Source organism: Cheilinus undulatus, linkage group 13 (assembly GCF_018320785.1).
Source record: "Cheilinus undulatus linkage group 13, ASM1832078v1, whole genome shotgun sequence".
In the NCBI taxonomy this organism is placed as follows: Eukaryota; Metazoa; Chordata; class Actinopteri; order Labriformes; family Labridae; genus Cheilinus; species Cheilinus undulatus.
In genome coordinates this window covers 10702015-10718248 of record NC_054877.1, presented here as the reverse complement: position 1 = coordinate 10718248, position 16234 = coordinate 10702015, and the positions used below count along the sequence as shown (strand labels likewise).

The 16234-nt window shown below is 37.7% G+C and overlaps 2 protein-coding genes and 1 long non-coding RNA gene across 5 annotated transcripts; 2 read left to right on the top strand and 1 right to left on the bottom strand.

Moving 5' to 3' along the window:
- Positions 1-1462: 1462 nt before the first annotated feature.
- LOC121520539 (nuclear factor 7, brain-like) lies at positions 1463-6918 on the top strand. Of its 3 annotated transcripts, XM_041804038.1 has the most exons (3): positions 1463-1611; positions 4928-5087; positions 5174-6918. In XM_041804038.1, the coding sequence occupies exon 3, from the start codon at positions 5191-5193 to the stop codon at positions 6103-6105; it is 915 nt and encodes a 304-aa protein (XP_041659972.1). In that variant the 5' UTR covers positions 1463-1611; positions 4928-5087; positions 5174-5190; the 3' UTR covers positions 6106-6918. The 3 variants fall into 3 exon arrangements, with proteins under 3 accessions (XP_041659972.1, XP_041659973.1, XP_041659971.1); XM_041804039.1 differs by having other exon boundaries at positions 4928-6918; XM_041804037.1 differs by lacking the exons at positions 4928-5087; positions 5174-6918 and adding an exon at positions 1698-3877.
- Positions 6919-9047: 2129 nt separating this feature from the next.
- On the bottom strand, positions 9048-12937 carry sdr39u1 (short chain dehydrogenase/reductase family 39U, member 1). The gene is made up of 6 exons (XM_041802425.1): positions 12803-12937; positions 11302-11408; positions 11083-11165; positions 10637-10758; positions 10377-10529; positions 9048-10189 (listed from the first exon to the last, which is right to left on the bottom strand). Exons 1-6 carry the CDS (start codon positions 12816-12818, stop codon positions 9759-9761), a joined length of 912 nt encoding a protein of 303 aa, XP_041658359.1. The 5' UTR covers positions 12819-12937; the 3' UTR covers positions 9048-9758.
- An 880-nt stretch (positions 12938-13817) lies between these two features.
- Positions 13818-15259, top strand: LOC121520572. Its single transcript, XR_005992784.1, has 3 exons — positions 13818-13884; positions 14740-14773; positions 15045-15259. It is a non-coding gene; the product is annotated as an uncharacterized LOC121520572 (long non-coding RNA).
- Positions 15260-16234: the final 975 nt, after the last annotated feature.

The window sequence follows — 16234 nt, the reverse complement described above, 5'->3', positions numbered from 1 at the left end:
GACCTCTGTTTTTATTTGTTTTACACAGTGCCTCAACTTATTTGGAATTCGGGTTGTAGAAAGAGGACAAAACAAGACTCAACGACAAGACAATTTCATTACAAAATACATGAAATAGAAAATTTCAATGTACTCATTCAATTGCAGCTCACTTATTGATTGAGTTCGAATAAAGAGAGTTATATCCATAGACACACAGGTGTAACTATGGATTTTGGGCCCCCAGAAAGAATATTGCTCAGGGCCCTCCTTAGCCCGCTAGCCAGACAATGAATGTTTATTTTTATTTTTACAAATATCTATGCATTTTAATGTTTTTTTTAAATTAAAATTTATGAGCAATATTTTACTATGGTTAAATTAAGTTTTCTTTTTACTCTATTTGATCTAGTGACCAATTCATTTAGTTGCTTTTGATTCAAAGACAACACATATGTATGACTTTTCATTGCAGGCTTCTTAATGGCCTCTTCCTACTGTGGGCCTGGGTAATCAGTCTCCCCCCCCCCCGTGCTACGCCCATGACATAATATAGGTATATTATGTCAATGGTTATACCATGGTCTTGGTGAAAACTCGATTCTGATTGGCTCTGGAAATTCCATTGTCCTATGGAACTTTAAAAGTAGTTCCGGTCAAAAAATCAAATTAATGTGCAGCAGCTGTTAGTTGATAGGAGTAACCATTGCAACCTGATGCAGTCAAATTTATGAGCAGGGAGAAGCCTACAGCGTCACCTGACCCCACTGTCCCACTGACATAAATACGACAGACTCCAGGTGTAAGAACACCCAAGACGGTCCTATCTCCTATTTTCGACGTAAGACTTGTTCCCACAAGGCTCACCTTAACACTGAGAGGTGAGTGTCACAAAAAAACACCTAATTGCCCTCCTGTTCTATCTTTTGTAAACTATTTTCAGAAGATTTAAATAACATCAAACAAAAGAAAAAAGCCATCGTTTCTTTGTAGAGCCAAAGGAAACTCTTCTGATAATATCTTACAAACTACGGAGAATCAGCCCTGCAGGGAGTAGACAGCTCCGTTTTACCTCAGTGACCTCGTAGTGCAGAAGGGGGTATTATTCTGTTTATTCAAACAGCTGTCCTGTCAAAACTATAATAACTAAAAAAATACATTAACAAAACAAAAAAACTATATTAACCTCTTCCATAGACTGTCCTGATCGTCACAGCGGCCACACGCTGCCTCATTCTGAGGAGGCCTTTATATAAAGCTCATATTTTTGACTGTTTTCATGTTTAATCAGCTGCACTAAACAAGACAGAGAAGGGACTGAGATGCACATTTTATTTTCCATAAATGGTGAATTGTTTTTTAAACACACAGTCACCCTCTGTCATATGTAGAATCTCAAAACATGGACAGGAAATGACTGACGATGGATCCGCCCTCTCTCTTTTCCTGTTTTCCTATTCCTGTTCTGAAGCAAGCGCAGCCCCCTCACCCTGGTTCACTTGCTCAAGAGGCACACGGAGAGACAAGCCTACAGGATCAAACCTGCCTGGCATCTACTGAAAGAGGACAGAAAGACAGAGCCCAGGGATACTGGTTAGACTGGGACACTGGGAACACCACCACTTTAACAAGGTACTGAAGGGGCATTTAAAAGAATCAAAGTGAAAATATCTTTCAGGGATGAGGAGCGACTTTTTGTTTGTCTGTTTAATCTACAGCACCACTCTGAGACAAAATGGCGTCCAAGTTAATGTATAATCTGAGCTGTCCGGTCTGCCACGACATCTTTAATGATCCTGTCATCCTGTCCTGTGGTCACAATGTCTGTAGAGCGTGTGTGAAGAAGAACAAAAAGAATAAGAGGGAGTGTCCTGTTTGTAAGTGCAGACACTGGGGTCCGTTAGATCCTGACTTGCCATTACAGATCCATTGTGAGGAAGAAAAGAGATCTCCAGAGAATCTCTGCAGTCTGCACAATGAGAGACTCAAACTCTTCTGTCTGGACCATCAGGAGCTGGTGTGTCTCATTTGCCGAGATTCAGAAAAGCATGCCAACCACAGATTTAAACCCGTTGATGAAGCTGCTCAACAACACAAGAAGGAACTTCAGGAAACTCTGCAGCCCTTAATAGAGAATTTAAGAGTTAATCAAAGGGCTAACATCGAGTTTGATCAAGCTTTTAATCACATCGAGGTCCAGGCCCGACACACGGAAAAGCAGATTAAGGAGCAGTTTGAGAAGCTTCACCAGTTTCTAGCAGAGGAAGAGGAGGAAAGGCTGCGTGTACTGAGGGAGGAAGAAGAGCAGAAAAGGCAGAGGATGATGGAGCAGATAGCAGAGATAAAAGCTCTTTCACTCACAGTCAGGGCGACAGAGTACGAGCTGATAGCCCAAGACATCCCCTTCCTGAAAAACTACAAGGCTGCAGTGGAAAGAGTCCAGAAGTGCCCCCTGCTAGAGGATCCACAGCTGCCCTCAGGAGCTCTGATAGACCAGGCCAAACACCTGGGCAACCTGGGCTTCAACATCTGGAACAAGATGAAGGACCTGGTTTCCTACAAGCCCATCATTCTAGACCCAAACACTGCTGGACGAAACCTCATCCTGTCTGAGGATTTGACCACTGTGGAAACAGGAGAATGGCAGCGACTTCCTGATAATCCAGAGAGATTTTATAACTGCTCTGTCCTGGGCTCAGAGGGCTTTAACTCAGGGACTCACAGCTGGGACATTGAGGTTAGAAACCATGTAGACTGGGCACTGGGTGTTTCAGCAGAGTCTGCTGAGAGGAAGGGAAAGACATGGTCTGGTTTCTGGGGAATAGGGTTGGCTGATGGATACCAGGCACTCTCACCACCATATGAATTCACTGTTCTCTCGGTGAAGACATATCCAAGAAGGATCAGAGTGAATCTGGACTATGACAGAGGAGAGCTGTCGTTCTCTGATCCTGATGCTAACACACACATCCATACCTTTAAACACACTTTCACAGAGAGGATGTTTCCACTCATTAACAATATGGGTGCAATCTTCCTGAAGATTTTACCAGAGAAGGTCTCTGTGACTGTGGAGCCAAAATAAACCACGATGATGAAGAGCATCACTCTCGTTATTTTCAGATGTTCTCATCTTAATGTCAGCCTGCTGGTTGTCGTTAACACAGAGTTGAGATCAACAGAAGAAAACATCAGATTTGATCTAAAAGAAACTTCCAGTCATTTTTTCTCTCTGTTTTGTTTAAAGTTGCAAAAATGTTTAAATGAAAAATCAAAGATATTCAAAGAGCACTGAGGAAGCTTTGACAATTAAAACAAATCACATTTATTCCTTTTATATCATTTCCTTCTTTTTTTTCATTTGGTGACTTATTATCTGTTTAGCTACAATCTTTAAATATCGATCAGTTTAAATGTACAGGCTTTGATTCACTATCTTTAATGGATTTCAAAAAACAAGAAAATATTTGTTTTTGACAATTCAGTTTATTTTTTGTTTCATTATGTTTAGTTTTACTTAAAAGTGTCCTTAATGTTTCTTTTTCATCTGTTTAAATGAAGGTATTGATTAAAATGCTTCATGCTGAAACTTTGTGCACAGTGCAGAGAGGGAAAGAGGAAGAGTTTCTATGTTCTCAACACATGAGGAGACTTTTTCACAAACCCTTTAGGAAACTCCTTTTTACATATAAATGCACTATAATTATAAGGATTTTTTTAGTCTGTATAAATCCAATACCTACTCAAGTGTCTTGGTTAAAAATGCTGTGTGAAGTTTTATGAATTATCTTGTGTGTGCTTTGTTAAACATGTATAGTTTCAGTATATTTTGACAATAAAATGTTCATGAGGGTTTAGCAGCTTTGTGATCTATAGGAAAATAAAACGTGTAAAAGCATCTGTCCCTGAGTTTCTTTATTTAACTGCTCATCATTAGTCCTTCAGACAAAAACACAACCATTAAAGAAAAACAGTTTGATCTGATCAATGTGATGGCTCAATTTTGGTAACTTTGATTTAGAAGAGTGCTCTATGAATAAAATGTATTGTTTGTAATAGTATTATTATTAAGGTTTTTTTCCTAAAAATTACCATTATTGTGAGCTTCCATTAAATCTTACTCTTTGAATTACACACACATTATATAAAATATACATAATGTTCAAATGTTCAGACTTGTATAACATAATCTTATATAGCCAGACTGTTAGACCATTGGAGAGCACACACCTGCCAACAACCTCACATTGACGATTACCCGCACACACAGGATTTCATATTCTCATGAGATCAAATGTGACCAGAATAAAAATGAACATGGACATCTATCAATATCCTTGGTTGGTTTGCATGCATTACAGTTACAGCAAAAAGTCATAAAACCAGGAAAAAATGTGATACAAAAAAACAAATTTCCCTCTTGTTCTGTAAACTGTTTTCAGAAGAAGAAGCCATTGTTTCTTTGTAGAACCAAAGGAAACTCTTCTGATAATATCTTATAAGCTACGGAGAATCAGCCCTGCAGGGCGTGGACAGCTCCGTTTTACCTCAGTGACCTTGTAGTGCAGAAGGAGGTATTATTCTGTTTATTCAAACAGCTGTTCTGTCAAAACTATAATAACTAAAAAAAATACATTAACAAAACAAAAAAAACTACATTAACTTCTTCCATAGACTGTCCTGATCGTCACAGCGGCCACACGCTGCCTCATTCTGAGGAGGCCTTTATATAAAGCTCATATTTTTGACTGTTTTCATGTTTAATCAGCTGCACTAAACAAGACAGAGAAGGTATTGAGATGCACATTTTGTTTTCCATAAATGGTGAATTGTTTTTTAAACACACAGTCACCCTCTGTCATATGTAAAATCTCAAAACATGGACAGGAAATGACTGACGATGGATCCGCCCTCTCTCTTTTCCTGTTTTCCTATTCCTGTTCTGAAGCAAGCGCAGCCCCCTCACCCTGGTTCACTTGCTCAAGAGGCACACGGAGAGACAAGCCTACAGGATCAAACCTGCTGACATCCACTGAAAGAGGACAGAAAGACAGAGCCCAGGGATACTGGTTAGACTGGGACACTGGGAACACCACCACTTTAACAAGGTACTGAAGGAGCATTTAAAAGAATCTAAGTGAAAATAACTTTCAGTGATGAGAAGCAACTTCCTGTTTGTCTGTTTAATCTACAGCACCACTCTGAGACAAAATGGCATCCAAGGTAATGGAGAAGGAAAAGTTAATGGTTGATCAAAGGGTTAAAATAGAGTTTGATCAAGCTTTAAATCACATCGAGGTCCAGGCCCGACACACGGAAAAGCAGATTAAGGAGCAGTTTGAGAAGCTTCACCAGTTTCTAGCAGAGGAAGAGGAGGAACGGCTGCGTGTACTGAGGGAGGAAGAGGAGCAGAAAAAGCAGAGGATGAAGGAGCAGATAGCAGCTCTTTCACACACAGGCATGGTGACAGAGCACGAGCTGGTAGCCCAAGACGTCCCCTTCCTGAAAAACTACAAGGCTGGAGCTCTGATAGACCAGGCCAAACACCTGGGCAACCTGGGCTTCAACATCTGGAACAAGATGAAGGACCTGGTTTCCTACACGCCCATCATTCTAGACCCAAACACTGCTGGACGAAACCTCATCCTGTCTGAGGATTTGACCACTGTGGAAACAGGAGAATGGCAGCGACTTCCTGATAATCCAGAGAGATTTTATAACTGCTCTGTCCTGGGCTCAGAGGGCTTTAACTCAGGGACTCACAGCTGGGACATTGAGGTTAGAAACCATGTAGACTGGGCACTGGGTGTTTCAGCAGAGTCTGCTGAGAGGAAGGGAAAGACATGGTCTGGTTTCTGGGGAATAGGGTTGGCTGATGGATACCAGGCACTCTCACCACCATATGAATTCACTGTTCTCTCGGTGAAGACATATCCAAGAAGGATCAGAGTGAATCTGGACTATGACAGAGGAGAGCTGTCGTTCTCTGATCCTGATGCTAACACACACATCCATACCTTTAAACACACTTTCACAGAGAGGATGTTTCCACTCATTAACAATATGGGTGCAATCTTCCTGAAGATTTTACCAGAGAAGGTCTCTGTGACTGTGGAGCCAAAATAAACCACGATGATGAAGAGCATCACTCTCGTTATTTTCAGATGTTCTCATCTTAATGTCAGCCTGCTGGTTGTCGTTAACACAGAGTTGAGATCAACAGAAGAAATCATCAGATTTGATCTAAAAGAAACTTCCAGTCATTTTTTCTCTCTGTTTTGTTTAAAGTTGCAAAAATGTTGAAATGAAAAATCAAAGATATTCAAAGAGCACTGAGGAAGCTTTGACAATTAAAACAAATCACATTTATTCCTTTTATATCATTTCCTTCTTTTTTTTCATTTGGTGACTTATTATCTGTTTAGCTACAATCTTTAAATATCGATCAGTTTAAATGTACAGGCTTTGATTCACTATCTTTAATGGATTTCAAGAAACAAGAAATTATTTGTCTTTGACAATTCAGTTAATTTTTTGTTTCAGTATGTTTAGTTTTACTTAAAAGTGTCCTTAATGTTTCTTTTTCATCTGTTTAAATGAAGGTATTGATTAAAATGCTTCATGCTGAAACTTTGTGCACAGTGCAGAGAGGGAAAGAGGAAGAGTTTCTATGTTCTCAACACATGAGGAGACTTTTTCACAAACCCTTTAGGAAACTCCTTTTTACATATAAATGCACTATAATTATAAGGATTTTTTTAGTCTGTATAAATCCAATACCTACTCAAGTGTCTTGGTTAAAAATGCTGTGTGAAGTTTTATGAATTATCTTGTGTGTGCTTTGTTAAACATGTATAGTTTCAGTATATTTTGACAATAAAATGTTCATGAGGGTTTAGCAGCTTTGTGATCTATAGGAAAATAAAACGTGTAAAAGCATCTGTCCCTGAGTTTCTTTATTTAACTGCTCATCATTAGTCCTTCAGACAAAAACACAACCATTAAAGAAAAACAGTTTGATCTGATCAATGTGATGGCTCAATTTTGGTAACTTTGATTTAGAAGAGTGCTCTATGAATAAAATGTATTGTTTGTAATAGTATTATTATTAAGGTTATTTTCCTAAAAATTACCATTATTGTGAGCTTCCATTAAATCTTACTCTTTGAATTACACACACATTATATAAAATATACATAATGTTCAAATGTTCAGTATTAGACTTGTATAACATAATCTATTTTGATATATATATATAGATATATATATATATATATATATATATATATATATGTAGTTATATATAGCCAGACTGTCAGGCCAATGGAGGGCACACACCTGCCAACAACCTCACATTAAAGATTAATGACACACACAGGATTTTATATTCTTATGAGAACAAATGTGACCAGAATAAAAATGAACATGGACATCTATCAATATCCTTGGTTGGTTTGCATGCATTACAGTTACAGCAAAAAATAACAAAACCAGGAAAAAATATTGATGAGTTGTGTTTGAGTGTCCGCTACCAGCTCATATTGGTTGTTGAGGGTTTTCTCTCAAAAGCATTAAGGTCTTGAATTGTAAATATCAAACATGCTTGATATTTATGATTCGAGATCTGGGAGGCTGTGGTGCCTTTTGGAGCATTAAATAATCAATACCAAATGTCATAACTGGGGACCTATGGAGGTTCCAATGTTAGGTTAAGCTGTGATATCAATTTTTTTTTTATCCTGAAAAAAAATAACTGATCTAATGAAAGCAACAGAACATGAATTTTATTTATGTATGCTGTAGAAGAATATTGCCTTTTTTTAAAAAATGTTAATCCTTTTTATTAAAAGAGAATTACTTTTTTATTAGTAATGTTAACAATGTGGATGGACACACTTAACTATTAAGAAAGTGATGTCAGACTTTAAAGCTAGGCCATGATGTGAACAAATGTCAGGATGACAGAAAATAAAGTAGAAAAAACTGAGAAAACTTTTTGGAAACATAGTGAATAATTTAGTAATTTTGAAAGAAATTTAAAAATGGATGAAAATGGAAAGAATGGGTTAAAATAGTAAAAAATAAATGGGCAAAAAGTGGCATAAATTAGCAAAGTAGGCTATAAGTGATGAAATGGATGAAAAGTGGCCAAAAATTGGCCAAAAAAATGCTAGAAATTGGCAGAAGGCAGCAAAAACGGATTAAATGCAGCAAAAACGGGCAAGAACAGACAAAAAGTGGTAAGAAGTGTAAAGTAGGCAAACAGTTGCAAAAAGATGTTGAAAAAAATGGCCAAAAAAGGGCAAAAGTTATTTTTAAATAAAAGGTGGGGGGCAGAAATGGGTGAAAAAAGAGCAAAAACTCGATAAAAGTGGCAAAAACCATGGGTAGAAAGCAACAAAAAATTGCAAAAATAAAAAATGGCATCAGGTGGCTAAAGAAAGAAAAAGGAACAAATAGATGTTGCAGATATGGGAAAAAAAGTGCTTCAGTAGTGGCAGAAATGGGTAAAAAGGGGGAGAAATTGGATAAAAGTGGCAAAAAAATTGGCAAAAACTGGGAAAAAAGATGTGATGTGGATGTGCAAATGTGGTGAAAGTGGTTATGTACCACTAATATATTTTTCCAACATCAGAACCCATTAATAGTTTTTAGCTCCAAAATGAGGTAACTGTTAGCCAGGATTTTAGCACCAATGCTACTGATCCAGCACACATACATTAAAATCACCAATAAATCAAATCTGGGGAAGGCCCATTCTTGGGGTTTTCAGGGGCCCAGCTGATTCTGTGGGCAGACCTGTTGATACCACACACTCAGGGATTATTCAGACAAGCTTCCACTCACTGTACACCTCCCATGATGATTGAGGGAGGCAAATGGTCGAGTGTGTGGCCAACCTTAGAGCTTCTGTACATCATAGACTTTGGCTCTATTTTTTCTAGGCATACAGTTGCAACTCACTTTTGAATCCCGACCCACCAGTTGAGAACCACTGCTCAAGGAAGAACATTGAATGAAAGACTTCGTCCATGGTTCTATTTACTGGGAGAAAAAGTGGACTGCTGTGAAAGGAACTTCAAAGTTTATTCAAGTAATTTGGCACAAGAAGATCTCTATTTTGGAAAGTCTTCTGAAACAACTCTTAACATTAAAAAGCAATCTTGAAAAATTCACCCACAAAATAAAGTCTGATGATAATGTTGATTTTCTGATCTATTTTAAAGCTCCTGTGAGGAACTTCAGGTTTGTGTTCATTCTGGCGCCCCCTGTGGACAAACCTTTGTTAATCTTTCCCTGTGCACGTATAGGTGGTGATTTCTGACAAAAAAGATCTGAACCTCCATTCCTCTAATGGTTAAATATATCACTAATTTTAATTTTCTTAAGAATATAGATTAAAGGCTTTTCTTCAGCATGCTTAAATTTTTCTCATGCAATGCCTACCTTGTTGAAATGGTTACCAACATTACAAATTACTTTAAAGAAAAAGTCAATCTTGGTGATGATACTCATGTCTTCTTTTGTGGGTTATAAAGAGGCATTTCTATTAATTTTATTGATTTTTTTTTATCAGACTTTAAAAGCTCCTCACAGAAGCTTTAGTTCTTAATATAATCAGGCTCTCTGAAGAAAAAAAAGGTCCATAAACTGGTTAAGCATAACAATCATCTATGATCCTGAATCTCTCTCCACCCTTGGATTTAATGCTTTAATTTCCATAAAACAGTAAATATCAGCACAGAACTTCCAAAATCTCAGCTCATTTTCTTCTCTTGTTAACTGCCTACAATCTCTTTCAGTGCTGAGGTCAAGTCCGGGTATTTGTACTGATATCCAGCCTCTTGAGTCCTCTGCGGTATGACTTTCTGACCCTGCGTGAGAACGATCGCCCTCTCAGAGCCCATCAGAGTGTTCATAACAAAACCAGGTACAGGGAAAATGGTGGGCCTCCTCATGACGCGGCCCAGCTCTTTAGTGAACTCGTAGTTGGTGTTCAGAGCAGGTGCGACTCCGTTGAACACCTGTTGTGAAGGTGTTGGCGGCGTGTCGGCAGGGGGCTCCAGGGCGTGAGCGATGATTCCTGCCAGGTCGGCGACGTGGATCCACGGAAATGGCTGTCTTCCTGAACCCAGAGTGCCCCCGAGGCCGAGCCAGAAGGGAAGCCACATCTGCTTCATGGCACCTCCATCACGACCCAGTACTGCCCCTGATGGAGGAAAGGAAGAGTGGATACTCAGCAAACAAAGTTACTGCACAATACTTGTCAAAATAAGGTACATGAAAGTAAAGTTTCTATTTATAGACTCTCATCAGCCATAACACCAGCAATCTAATTCATCCCAATACAACAGTTCTATCATGATGTCCTCTACTATGAAGCCTCTTTTACAAACCAGGTCTGATGACGACTTGTTTGGTGGTTTTTGCCACACTCTCAGGAAGAAGTGCAGAGGCCTCCCACTCTTTCACAAGTCTGGAGAGGAGGTCAAACGGTGTCCATTCACTGTCCTCTGTGTACTCTGCTGTCTGACTGGGCTGATAACAAGCTGTGGGACAAAACAAAAGTAAAACATAGCTTCAATTTTTTATATAATCAATAAGTGTATCCAGTCTGATTTCACAAAAACAGAACAGACATCAGACAGACACTTGCCTACTCCTGATACCAGCACCCAGGAATGAGGAGGAGTGGGGGAAGCAGCGATAGCTTGTGCCAGAGTTTTAGTTGTGTCAATACGACTGGAGAACAGATCCTTTTTATAGCTTTCGTTCCACCTGAAACCACAAACAAACACATATATTTTTTTTTCAAAAATTCTGTTTCCACTTTGTCGCAATGGAGTACTGAGTGTAGGTTAATGAGAATATAAATCTTTTTTTTTTTTCTTTTGACTGTAGCATCAGGCTGCAACATAACATAATAGTAAAAGGTGAAGGTGATCTGAATACTTTCTGAATGCACTGTATCCTCTTCTACACCAATCTCAGAAAAACATTCCTCAAGGGAACCGGCCTTGAAGGGTGTCCACAGACTACTGGCTTTTGATATATAACGTTTGATATTAGTGAAAAGATCTGGTTAATTGTCGTCACTCTCACCATCGTAGCGGGTTCATCAGATTCTCTCCAGCCAAGTTGACAGCGCCCTCACATGGTGGGAGGCCTTTTGACTCCAACTCACCCTGTAGAAGTTTAAAAAGAAAGGTACATGAATGTAGATTGTAGTATTATTTAAAACGTTCAAAAATTAGAGCAACCATTTCAGGATGCTTAGTCCCTGCTCTGTGCGTACAACTTTGAATTAATCTGACATCTTACCCATGTTATTTTTCCTGGACCAGGCTGGCGAGATATAATGGTAACCTCATGACCTTTTGATCTGAGAAGGCGAGTCAGTTCACGACCCACAAAGCCAGACCCACCTCCTACAAGTAAGACAACATAGAGAAATCACCAAAACAGCTAAAAAAAAAAGACCAACATCACTAAACCATCATTTATCAGTCAGAATAAGTATGGAAGAAAGAGCAGATTTATGTGAGAAAGTACAATTAAAACATTTTCCCCTGTTTATTATACAATAGATCATGTGTCTTTTTGATTTCTGTGCAAACAGAATATGTGATGCAATCATCTGCAATGAATGCATTTATGGTTGTCACACTACAGGCACAAGACCTTTAACTATATCATAAAACTGATTTTAGAAGTAAAGGCGGGACAGCCATGGATTGCATCATTTGTAATAAAAATGTGGAAATTATAAGGTCATACAAATACAAACATAAAAAGATGGATATATCAGTGATTAGCACATAGTAAAATATACTATTATTTTCCTTAAAAAAAAAAAAAAAAAAAAAAACATAAAATGCCAAAGTTATGAAAAAATGACCAGTGCCAGTCCTGTACAGTATGGAGCAGTGTACCCCATATGTTAAAGTATTTTTTATTTAAAATGAAAAGGATCATATTTCTTGTTTTACTTGGCCTTTTGACACCAAAAATTAAAAATTGCACTTTTCACACCAAGTGATTGCAGTTCAAAATGTCACTTTGATTGTATGCCATCACATGACAAAAGAACAACATGATGGTATCACGAGGCGGGTTTGTGGACTCTTAGATTTAAAATCTACCTGGACATTTCTATACTAAAAATCTTGCTTGACAGTCATTTTTGGTTGGTATTACATGAAGTTACAGGAAGGACTTTCTTTGATGAATAAACATTTAAAATGGGGAGTAATGGATGCGGAGGCCCCATGCCTGTGTTCGCCTGGGGCCCAAAAATTGCTAAATCCGGCACCGATCTTTATTCACTCTATCCATAAATCAGTCTGATTTTAACCAATACTCAGCTTTGGTCCTGTTTGCTCTTTATCTTACATGAATGTATATCTATTTTTATGTGCTGGATGCGCCAAACCAACTCCCCTGAAAAGGCCTTTATAAGGTTGTGTGAGCTGAATAAAATGAAGCAGACTACTTGAATTTATTTCATTTAAGTCAATAAATAAGACTGCCAGGTCTGTGCGCATGCGCAGTTTACACGCTTACAAAACAAGACTGCATAACTTTAGCAAACTTAGCTTGTGAAAGCAACTTTTAAACTAGAAGACAGTTTAATAGTTTAAACCACACATTGAGACGCTATTTTCCACATGTACTTTCCATTCGCACAAGTCGCATACGCAGTTTAATAGCACAAATATGTACGTCTGCTAACATTAGCTAACAGTTAGCCGGTATCGTTATGTCACATTGACCTTTCCAAGCGATTTATAAAAACAATTTATTTCTTATAAAATGTACATACCTATAAGAACTCTCATGTTGACTCGATAACACTCCTGTGAAGAAGTCAGTCCGTGACTTGGCTGAAGGTAAAAACGTTTCAAGCGTCTGAGGGGATGCCAGTAAGTCGCTCACATCATATTTGGACCAATGGCGCTTCCGTAGGTAGGCAGGCACATGCGTCACTTTGTAGTTTTAAAGAGTGACGACTGCTGGGAAAGTGTTTCAGTAGGAACAGGTGGAATTCAATCACGACTTCTTCAAACACAGTTATCTATTCAGCGTTTGTTTACTGAAACGACGTGAGTGAAAAGACCACAAATCTGAATTTTGATAACTGTATGTTTCGGAAAGGATGTTATTTCAACAACGTCACTTTATTAACAGTTTTTAAGATAAATATGCGTAAATGTTGCGAGTAATTTGGGATTTTCAGTTTCATGTTTGGGTACTTCTGGTTTTATTTAAATATCACTGTTAAACTGTCTTCTATTTGGTTCAAATAAATTCTAATTTGTGATATTTTAACGTGTTAAAATAAAATAAAATGATCCGAAAAGCTTTGATAAATGTTTCGTTTGTTTATTTTCCCGTTTATTTTGACAGTCTCTTTACACTAAAAAGGAAGGGACAGACTAAATTATACAAAAAACACATCTGAAATATTAGATATAACATTAAATTTAAGATTTCAATAATATGGATGATTTAAAAATACAATTTTGTAGCAAATAAATTATTTTGGTCACATTTGTGTGTTTATTTGGAGACTTTTAAATTTATTAAAACTAACAATCAGCTCGAGCTTCATGTTATATTACTTATTTTTGTTTGTTGATAAATCATGGATTTTCTGATTAAAATATATCTTTACAGGACTTGCAAGAGCAGATATTGTTTGTAGCGTCTTCAATTTTTATAAAGAAAATGTTATATTTCATTAGCCAGACCCGGAAGCTGCACGTGAAGTGACGGAGGAGAGCTAACACGTGGTTGTGATAAAGACATAAATAGAGCCGCAGCCTCATTAACGCTCTCTCTCTCCTCCTTGTTGTGGCGATGGTGGTTGAGCATGTTACCAGCACATGTGAAGCTTCATAAAGGGTAAATGTTAATATTTTTATCTGCTTACTCTCTCATTGTCTGAGCTGATGTTTTAATATCTCTGCTCTAGGTCGTTTGTTGTGGTTACTTCCGCACTGATTTATTGTTAGCCCGCTGCTTCAGTAGTTAGCGCCAAAACGACCTCATGGTCTGCTGATGAGGCCTTGCTCAGCAGATTACTCACGTTTAGAGGCTGCAATAGAGTTTAATAAATATTTATGTATAAATCAAAGTGAACTAACAGCATGATGAAATGAGGTCATATTTGTAATTCTTAAAACTTGTGCTATGATTGTGCATTACAGCACGTTGTTGCAAGCATGAATGAATTGTGCTATCAAATATATCAGCTCATCTTTAACTGACTGTGCTCAACGTTAAATAACTTAAATTCCTGTATACTTATTTGGGTTTCCTTTTGTCACACTATAGCAACATTAGTCCTCGGTTATTGGCGTTTGAAATGCCAACTTTCTATAAGCTGTTAATAAGGCTATTAACTGGTCATTTTAAAAGAATAACCTAGTGTCTTTCTGGTAGGGCTGTATTGGTGCACCCAACTCGCGTTCTCAGTCTTCCAATTTTTGTGAAGACTGGAGACTGAAGTCAGTTTGAGGAAATAGGAATTTTCTTACTTCTGTCAAAATCCCCCATTATCTGTATCTGTAATAAACCCACAGAATGCATGAGCTCTGCATCGATGTCAAACCTTAATGATGATTTGCATGTGAGTCCGTGTTTCACCTGAACCTCATGATTACTCTTTCACTGCACTGATGGGTTTGACATGCAGTTGATAGTGATGCTATTTGTTCACTGTATACAAAGGCTAACCCGTCTATGTTTTCTCTTTAGATTTCAGAGCCTGGCATGGACAAATAACCTTAAGGTTTGTAGCAATGTTTTTATTTCTTGGTATTTAAATTCTTTATTATGGTATCTATGTTGAGTGAGTAAATGGCATCATTACAGCACTGTAATAGATTGGAATTATATATATTTTTTTGAGGCTATAGTTAAAATGCTCTCAACTCTGAAATGTGTTTAATATTTAGCTACCCATGTTTACTATCTGCAGCCACCAATTAACAAGTCTAATGTCTGAAATAGGTTGAACAACCAAGATGCTTACTCCTGTTTTTTTTTCCCCCCATGAACAGGTAACTTGTGATCTCGGCACTTACAGTTGGCTGTCTCTGATTTTCAGCATGCATATTTAGAAATGTACTTTAATGAGTGTCATTCATGCAGAGTTAAATTGCATTAAGATTTGAAATTATTTACTGCTCAAACAGAATATGAGCACCTGTACTGGGTAATAATTCATAGATTGAAATTGTCTGAATTGTATATGAACTGTGAATTTCACTAAAGAATAAAGCCAAATGTTGTATTAAGATGTGTACTGTCCCTTTATTTTGCAAACCATAACAGGACTGTTAAGGAATATCTATGAAGCTTGACACTTAAATCTAAGAAACTACATTGAGATGATCAAGAACCATTGATTTCTGGCAAGAATCAAACACTTGAAGCTTGGAAACTCTGGTAAGAAGGTATCATTTAAAAATTTTTATTAAAGCCAGATTTAAGATTAAGTCTCTCACTGTTGGCACCGTTCACATTGGTGCTTTATGGTCAACTTCATATGAACACAACATGTTTATGGGTAATTTTCCTGAAATGTGCACTTTGAGGGTTGCAAAATGCATACACTTTAATGTATCCAGAATGATCATAGCTTATTAGCTTGATGCATGTGCAGAAATGAAGGCTTAATTACTGCCTATTTAGATTTGTGGCATTTATGAAAATGCACCATATTTTTGTCACTACCTTATCCCATCAGCAATAGACTTTTATGAAGACAATCTCCGGCTGTTGAGCGTGTTCAGTCATACAGTGGTGGGACTTTTATTTTTATACATCTTTAGTCTGACTTGATGGAGTTCAGTGGATATGTAACAAGCATGCTGGAATTGAATAACATGAAACAAAGGGGAAAACGCCAGTAGAGCAACACTAGTGGCATAAGTGCAACATTCCCTCTTTCTTCTTAATCTACATCTACATAACTCAAAATTGTACTATTGGTATAAAACTCAGAATTTCCAGTGAGTGAAACCACTCAGTGAAGTTCATTTAAACAGATTAAAAATGCATTTTATCTGCATTACGGACAACGAAATGACCGATTCCTCCATCATCACTGCTCTTTTTCATCTCTGCACTCAATCACTGGTTTTACTGATTTTCACTACACACATATTGGTGTTGCATCTGAGGAAATAAACACCAGTGACATTTCAGGAATAAAACATTTTACAGAAAGGCTCATACAAATCAAACC